Source organism: Wasmannia auropunctata, unplaced genomic scaffold (genome assembly GCF_000956235.1).
Source record: "Wasmannia auropunctata unplaced genomic scaffold, wasmannia.A_1.0 LD336051.1, whole genome shotgun sequence".
NCBI classification, from domain to species: domain Eukaryota; kingdom Metazoa; phylum Arthropoda; class Insecta; order Hymenoptera; family Formicidae; genus Wasmannia; species Wasmannia auropunctata.
The window spans coordinates 149,026-158,046 of NW_012026839.1; the positions used below are offsets into that span (position 1 = coordinate 149,026).

General features: G+C 36.4%; 2 protein-coding genes across 2 annotated transcripts; one reads left to right on the plus strand and one right to left on the minus strand.

The window, feature by feature from the left end:
• Positions 1-297: 297 nt before the first annotated feature.
• Positions 298-2,472, plus strand: LOC105451447 (12 kDa FK506-binding protein). Its single transcript, XM_011691893.1, has 4 exons — positions 298-594; positions 982-1,029; positions 1,201-1,387; positions 1,695-2,472. The coding sequence occupies exons 1-4, from the start codon at positions 558-560 to the stop codon at positions 1,750-1,752; spliced, it is 330 nt and encodes a 109-aa protein (XP_011690195.1). The 5' UTR covers positions 298-557; the 3' UTR covers positions 1,753-2,472.
• A 592-nt stretch (positions 2,473-3,064) lies between these two features.
• On the minus strand, positions 3,065-7,475 carry LOC105451449 (protein EFR3 homolog cmp44E). Its single transcript, XM_011691896.1, has 16 exons — positions 7,349-7,475; positions 7,162-7,238; positions 6,802-6,917; positions 6,385-6,547; positions 6,162-6,314; positions 5,967-6,073; positions 5,763-5,906; positions 5,607-5,685; positions 5,397-5,532; positions 5,001-5,272; positions 4,751-4,923; positions 4,308-4,668; positions 4,004-4,203; positions 3,793-3,889; positions 3,488-3,643; positions 3,065-3,413 (listed from the first exon to the last, which is right to left on the minus strand). The coding sequence occupies exons 1-16, from the start codon at positions 7,470-7,472 to the stop codon at positions 3,261-3,263; spliced, it is 2,511 nt and encodes an 836-aa protein (XP_011690198.1). The 5' UTR covers positions 7,473-7,475; the 3' UTR covers positions 3,065-3,260.
• Positions 7,476-9,021: the final 1,546 nt, after the last annotated feature.

Consider the following 9,021-nt stretch of genomic DNA (forward strand, 5'->3'; position numbering starts at 1 on the left):
CAAATAATGTGTAATGAATAATATTATTTTGTAGCAAATGTGCAATAATTAGCAATAAATAACATTTTGCAATTACAAAGTTTATTTGTTATTATTTTTTCATTTGTTGCAATTTTTCGAAGCATTTTTAAATATAAATATAAAATTTAGAAAATAATTCGTTTGAAAAACTGCGGGAATGGCAAGAAAATGGCGGACCAATCAAAAGTGGCAGCTATATGGCGCCACTCTGATTAGAGGCTCTCTATCCTCCACAGCACTGAACCGCCACCTTCTGGTTTCATTCGACGTCCGAGTTAGAGATTATTTTCATACGTCGAATGGTACTCTAGGTATCTCGTATGTCCGGCCTTTATTCGTTAAACGGCGTAGTGGAGCGGTATCTTTTTCCAAGGCACCGCAAATAGTTGCTTCTCACGGTGAGTTTTCGTTCGATCGTCCGACGTAAGTCGATTCCGATTCAAGTCCTGAGTCTCGACGATCTACGAGCGCAACTCGCCATTCCGAGGGGGATACAGCTTTCCAGCCGTAGCACGAGGAGAAAGGATCACGCAGCCATGGGCGTGGATGTCGAAGTCTTGAATCCTGGAGACGGTAATTATGCAGTTTTATTTTTCTTAGGGACTCGAGCCAAATTTCGTCGTTCTCCCTCCTCGGGAGAATCTCTCTCCCGTTTCGCAATTCCTTCTCTCTATCCTTTCTCGTGTCGCGTGCACGCGCGCGCGCGCCACGCTACATGCTTGATGATACGAAAATTTAGCGTTTTACTCTTCCAACGTGCTTTATCTCGTCTCGTGTGAAATGCCGCGAACGCGAGCGTGGCAACGGCGTTTCTTTATTCAACATATAAAATGGACTCTGAGCGACGATGCGATTTTACCTTATTTATGCTGCTACTAATTTTAAACGCGATGCATGCTCAGATTTCATCGTCCAATATGTATGTACATATACATTTCATAAATATTTTTGTGTTTGCAGGTCAAACCTACCCAAAGACTGGGCAAACAGTAGTCGTGCATTATACAGGTGAAATTTGAATATTTTATTGCACCCATATGAAAGTATTCTAACGGCGTGCATTCGTCTCTGTGAATAATTAGTAAAACTGTAACATTGTATAAAAATAGTTTCGCTATTTATAAATACTCAGTCAACCGTAATTGGAGATTCCTTTATCACAAACGTATGTGTTTACAGGTACCCTTGCCAATGGGAAGAAATTTGATTCCAGCAGGGACCGTGGTATACCGTTTAAGTTCAAAATTGGCAAGGGCGAGGTAATTAAAGGCTGGGACCAAGGGGTTGCACAAATGTGCGTCGGGCAGCGGGCCAAGCTGACCTGCTCTCCAGACTTCGCTTATGGTAGCCGAGGCCACCCTGGAATATATCCTTTAATGCATAATGAATAATAATATAGAGTACGTAATATATAGAATACATGATGTAAGATTGAACATCGTGAAATGGAAGTTATTTTTATCATTTTAATTATTCTATTTAACATGTTTGCTGTCCATTTGAAAGGGCACATCGACTGTGGAAGTCAATGTCAAAAATTATTATAGTAAACATAGATCCATCACGCGCTGGCGCGTGACCGGCTATTTATGAGTCTCACGCTGGCGCGTGATGGGCAGCGAACGTATTGATAGAAAACAAGGCAAACTATATTAACCTTGACAAAGACACACTATCCCGCCAAATGCCGTTCTCATCTTCGACGTGGAGCTTCTGAAGGTGGAGCCTTGAAATACCTCTTAGAGTGTACCAAACTTGACCAAACGCATTTCAAGAAAGAAAAAATGAAAAAAAAAATGAAACTTATCAAATTATGTTAAGTAGTCGTTGCACGAATGGCACATCCTACTCTAATGCCTTAATTCAATCGCTCGTACATTAAAAGCTATATTTGCGATTTTCGCGAAGTAATATATGGAGGAGTTGGAAAAGTCGGTTCCCCCCCACCCCCTGACGGACCACAAAGAAACGACGTACAATTTATACAATGTATAAATTGCGGATCAATACTCTCAAACATTGTCGCATAGCTGTTAGGACTGTAAGGTCGTGTATTAATATATGTAGTTCGATTACCTGCTCTCCAAGAGATGCTACTTAACTTGTGTACTTGATTTGAAACTCGACTAATCGTGTTCCTATTAATGAGCGGTTGAATAAAGGGACCCTCCAGATATTTATGAAAATTTAACCTGTGTTCATTCCATTTACCACGTGTTTTCGGTGATCCTTCTATAGTATTTTGTACAAAGATTCAATAAAGAAAAAGAACAATTGATAATGTAACGCTGCAGGTTTTCATAGAATAAACTGCAATAAAAAGTTTCTATCTTTCTCTGCTTCCTCGAGCATTATACATCATTTTTTTCATATATTGTATGAACAAGTAATTGGAAACACAAATGTAAGAAGGATAAGCATTGCACTATAATAAATCTTTTTCCAGGTTGACAACATGTGTTTTAATATATATTTACAAAATATTTCGAACCATTTTTCTATATTTATAAATATACATTGTGCAACTTTTTTCAATCGCGGACTTTGCCGTGAAAGAAAATACTGTTTTCCGATCTAGAATATACATAAAAAGATATGCACAGATATACAACTTCTTTTTTAACTTTACATTAACATAATTAAATAACAGTGCACATTTAATTGGCCTATTGCTGAAACATACATACATACATCCACATTATGTTATAATTTGTGTTGAATTTACTGATTTACGTGTAGAATGACTCCTGATTATGTCGATGCTCATGTGAAGCTTTTTTTTCTTTTGTGTTCTAAATTCCTCCGCTGAAGTATCGACATATTAATCAAAGTCAACTTGTATTAATGAAAACAGTTGATTCGGTAATTTTATGAAATCTAGTGATTTTATAGAATCATTATATGTGTAAGAAAAATTCCTGTCTTTTTATATATTATCTGATTCTATAAAATCATTGGTGATTTTATAAAAAATACTTGTTAACCATTTTCATCATAACTCATATATTTGATATTTACTCATTAAAAATAAATTAATACGAGCAACTTATCAACTTCAATAAAAAAAAAAAATATATATATATATATCTAACAATATATGAAACATAAAAATATTTTCTCTGTTATGTACATAAGTCAATCTTTAAAGTATAGGAGCTACTTGTTCGTACATACTCGGTAACATGTAGAAGATTCAATATAATGCAACACTACGTTAATGTAACAATAATATTAGCAGTTTAATATACAAACAACTCTGGGAAATGAATTTCGTAAGCTGGGGTTTGACTTGGTTTAGTATCCGTTTGTGGTCCGGTTGTGGGAATCGTGTTGCGCGGATCGACGGACAGTGTATTAAATATCTCTGACAGCTTGCTCTGTAACACATCGTGCTGTGAACAGGAAAGGAAAGATTAGAAAGTTGCATAATTGCTGTGTTAATATTATATGCGCTAATTAATGCCACCTTTGGTTGTGTTTTTGACACCAAATCCTGGAATGGCGCGTTTCTAAAGAACTGAGAAAGTTGCATTCGCTTCTCTTCTTCTACTACTTGATTATTGTTGCTTTCTGTCAAAATTCTCTTCATGCTTTCGAACGTTAATTCTTCTCCAGGTAACTTCTGCAACAAATTATGGATAAGGTTAAAGATAACGGTTAAAATTATGCAATAATAACATAATAAAGAAAATTTAAAAAATAATAACGATTATGGTATCAAATAATCATAGATCTCTCCCAACTTAATATAAATTAAAATGTAAATCGTACCTTTTGCACACCTGGTGATGAACCTCCACTATCCAATTCTGGACCTCCAGAATTAATATCAGCTAGTGAATTCCGTCCAGCATCAACCCATGAATGCCTAGCAAAGAAAATTTAATTTTACATTATAAAATCTTATACATAAAACGAAGCAACATTTTCTAATGCTTAATGTTTAGCTGATCGGACTACTATATTTAGTAGGTAAAATTACCTGTGTTGTAAAGAATTGCCGCTGTAACCCGAACCTTGTTGTAATTTCCCACTATCAAGGCCAGCTCCCTTTAGGCATTCGCTGACAACAGTTTGGTCGACTAAAAGAGTTGGCGCTAATCTGGATGTTAGACCATTATCATACTGAGATTGTAAATCTGGTAGCAAATGCGGGCTGTCGTTTCGACGCGCTTCTACCACCTTCAAACGGGATTCATTCAGTCAATTGCGCATTTTAATTTTAACAATACTTGGTTACTTTATATAAAATAAATTCTTGAAGTTAAATTCTCGAAATCACCTACCTTTTTCGCATAATCCATTAGGGCGGTAATATTACAGACGTATGATATTAAGATTAGTAGGCTGATAACTATTGCGTGTAAGTTGAATTTAAGTGGAAGACTAATTTGACCACTTGTCAATGCCAAGTCTTGCAGGCTCAACACCAATCTCAGTAACTCTAATACTGTTTCCTCGGAAGCCAATTCAATGGCAAGTAATGCCAACGTGGTATAAATAGATTCCACATTTTCTACCGTGTTACTAGACAGTTCTAATGATTCATACAGCGCTAAGTAGATTTCAGGGCCGTGCTTTCGAATAAAGATTACATCGGGTCTGGACGCTTTTTCAATAGCGAGATCGAGCTCTACTACGTTCACCCTATGCAGAAAAAAGTTATTAAGAACAACATATATTAACAGCTAAACATTTGATGAAATGATTATTTAAGAGATAAACTTACGTTGGTTTAGCGAGTTTTGTAATATTCCGACGTCGGTCGATTAAGGTGTGAAATATTTTCTGTACAAGAAGCCTCATTTCAGCGTCTGCTGCCAGTGACATTCTCAGTAACGGGTCCAAGAAACTAGGTGGGAACGTCGTGTTCAAGTGGATAGTTTGATACTTGGTACCAACCTGTGCACAAACAAAATATCCGTAATTAAATCTATACCTTACATTTATAATTTTATACAATAACAAAAACGCTTTACCTTTAACAACGACTTTAAAAGTATGCTCTGAAGCAACACATCTCCCTTGCCGACCGATACGATACGATCTGGCTGGCTGTATGGAACTTTACTCATAATGAACATCATAATCTCAATTTTCTGATAATCCGGAAGATGGTTCGCGAACTCTCCAAGGGCATTAATAAGAGCTTCTTGATACAATTGCTCGTCACTACTTGACGATTGGTTCCTCGTTACACTAACCCGTAGGTGGGACAATAAGGAATTTATAATCTCTAATACGGATGGTCCTAGACAAAAAAACACATATTGTTAAGAGCTAATGCTAGTAGCATTCAATAATTATCGCTTATGCATATAAATTTACGTTAAAGAATAAAATGTACACTGGATCCAATCGATTTTCCTACTTACCAACACTTTCACCCGCAGCAATTGATATAATCTTCGATAAAGTATCCGCAATGCTAGTGCGAATCTTAGGGGACGACTTGGAGTGATCGTCAAGATGCGTCATTAAAGCTTCCACTACAGTATAGGAATATTGCGACTGAAATATACATCAAATATTATTAATTATCTCTAATGCATCAAATACTATACTTGATTTATATCGTTACATACTTGGATGGAAAACATAATTATTCTGAAAGTATGAATCGCGAAGTAGTTGGGGACCCATAACTGGTGGTTGTCCAGATGCCTATAATATAGATACTTATTAAATATCTAATGTGCATAAACATATACATTACTTCTTAAGAAATTGATATTTCGTACCTTAATACAGGTCTTATAACACATCTAATATGACCGAATGACGCGCGCCCAATCAATTCTCGCATGCAAGTTTCCGCAAATTGCGGCGGATCCAATCGTTCTTCGGTCGGGCTGTCTGGTGTAGCGTCTTCTTTATCAGCATATCTAAAGGTGCAAATTCGTCAATGTGTGCGCGTTTCACGATATTCATTTCATTTAAATTACCTTGAATTTTGCATATTATACAGTAATGATGGTACAATCTTGTCCATATGTACAGGTTCCCAGATATTCTCGACCAGATCGTCAGAGAGAGTTTTTCTTACAACACCCTAGAAAGATATATTTGAACATACAGATGCGCACAAGTTTCAACGTAAACGATAATTCGATATATAATATTCGGCAGGGTGTCCATACCTGCAGTCCTTGAATTCCGGCAAGCCTAATTTGCTTGCGCGTAGTGGGGTCGTCGTTATTGGAATGGCACATTGCCGAGTATTTCGACACGAAGAAGTCGTAACGAGTGTGATACGAGGGCGTATCTTCCTCGATGTTGGCAAATCTGACGAACTGCAAGTCGGTTTGTTAAGTGGATAGATCTGGCTATAGTAATGTCAATTCACTAATGATTATCGCTTACAGACTGCGTTGCAAGAATTTGTAACTGGGGATCCGTGGATTCCAGCAGTTTTTGTACCATTTTTAAGAAACTCTCGACAAATAGATTCAGAGTTTGCGCGTGACAAGCCACCAGGAGCTGGTCCATCGCCTCCATGGCAATCACAACAAAGCCGTTTCGTCTCCTATCAGAACATAATTCCTTATCAGACAGGACATTCTTGTTTTGTATATGCATCGTTAGATACATCAGCATGCAATGTATAGATGTACTGAATTATTGCCAGTCATGTTTGCAATAGTAACTGGGATTAATTTTTTTAATTCTTATGTACACAGCAGCGTGTAATCGGTTTACATAACAGGTGTTGCAACATAACCATTTGTGTATATTGCACTAAGAAAAGATGTAATTATATCGCGTCATGTTTTATATTACCTGTAAATATCTCTGGAAGCCCGTTGAAATAGGTATTCTCCAATCCTGTCCAATTTCTCAGGGCTGCTCAATGAATAGAACGTCAGTTTTTCCATATTATTTTTAATCAAGCCATCCTGGAAGAGCAGAGAAGTACATTAATAGAGATGGTCGCGTGCGAGACACGTGTCAGTTAAGATTTCTCATTCGGCGCAAATATCATAGGTTCAACCATAAATAGAATAATCATTTTGGTCTCTTCCGCCTATCAAGGACAGCGTTTATTGATTTGCTACGTGAGGAAAGTTATATACCGGAGAGAAACCGAACTGTACGAGACGAGAGAAAAGGGGAAAAAAAGAGAGAAGACGAAGATCTTACCTGGGGATTAACCGGAAAGATATTGTCAACGAGCCTCTTGTATCGCGGACGTAATGCAGCACAACACCAACAACAACCTGATAAAGAAGGAAGAAATAAAAACGCGCTGACGTGTTGCCATTCATTTCGATTGGCATCTATAAAAATACAAAATTTTGACTGCGTTAATAAATTGCCGCACTCTTACCGAACATTTTGACAGCTCCCGTCACTCCCGTCTCTCGTGGCAAGTGGTTCCTGTCGTAAGACGTAAACCAACAGCGATGACAGCTACGCACCCGCGAGTACCGTGACGTAAGGTGTAAGCGCATATACACCTATATAAACTCTTTGATATACACATACAAAGGGTACGATTTCATTTGTTGTACGACAAAGATTTCAAGAATATTGATTGGCTATAGGATAGAGAGATCCGATAACTTCTCTTTCTTGCAGCCAATCAACAGGCTTGAAATGCTTTGTCGTACGACAAATGTAATTCCAGCCTTTAATCGATCGGCCGGCTATCGATAGCCTAGTAACTGTTGGTAACTATCGATCAAAAACGCCAACTTCAAGCAGAGAAACATCTAAACAGAATGACTATGGCAATATGCCCATTGCCCGCAATTTTAAGGTGCCTTTTCACACGCAGCGGCAGCAAAATGTCTCGGGATTTAAATTTTTCAAAACCGCTTTCGCCGCATTTGCTGCGCATGAAAAGGAATTTGCAGTAACATATTAAAACATTTAACCTTAATATAAATATAAGTCAAATTATAGAATAGGCCAAACTAACGAGCATTAATAAGATGACGTTTAAATATAAAATACAAAATTTATTCTAATCAAATAATGAAAACTTAAAACGCCAACACGGTATGTACAATTAAAGCGGATCTTGGTGCTTCCGTATAATTTTTAGTGTGAATCTTACAATTTTTGGTTTATATAACACCACGTGGCCGCAAATCGCGTGCTTCTCCGCGGCTCCGAACCTATGTAATATCACAATTAATTAAATTGCTAAAGGCTGCAATCTAATAAATCGATGCTCAAAGCATCAATGTAAATCCTACTTGATGCTCACTTGCATCTATAGTAAATTCCCTCTTCCTCGCGATGTCAAAATAAATGCTAACTTGTATCTATACGAACCGTTATTCTCTGCACCGAATTTGTAAAGAAATTTATTGCGAAAAAATATCACCTCATGTTCTCAGCCAGGAAGGCACATGAGGTGATATTTTTTTCGCAATAAATTTCTTTACAAATTCGGTGAGAACGATTCGTATATAGATGCAAGCTAGCATTTATTTGACGTCGCGAGGGAGGGAGGGATTAGATATATGCAATTAGTGAGCATCAAGTATAGAATTTAAAGATGCTTTATTGAGCCTCGATTTATTAGATTGCCTTTGGCAATTTAATTGTGATATTACTACATACTTTTATAGATTCGGAGCAGAGAAGCACGCGATTTGCGGCCACGTCCCAATCAGCACACAATATTTTTTAAATGTTTTTTTAATGTTTTTTTTTCATTTCCTGAACTCATTTTGGAAAAAATATTTATTTAACATTTATTTAATATTTTTTTTTATTAAATATTTGTTTAGAATAATGATTTCTAAAAAACGTTTTTTAAACGTTTATTTAATATTTTTTAAATATTTATTTAACGTTAATTTTACATTTAAAATAATGATTTGAGTATACATTTTTTAAACGTTTATTTAACATTTTTTAAATATTTATTTAACGTTAATTTTACATTTGAAATAATGATTTGAGTATAGATTTTTTAAACGTTTATTTAACATTTTTAAAATATTTATTTAATAGATCGGAAGAGCACACGTCTGAACTCCAGTCACT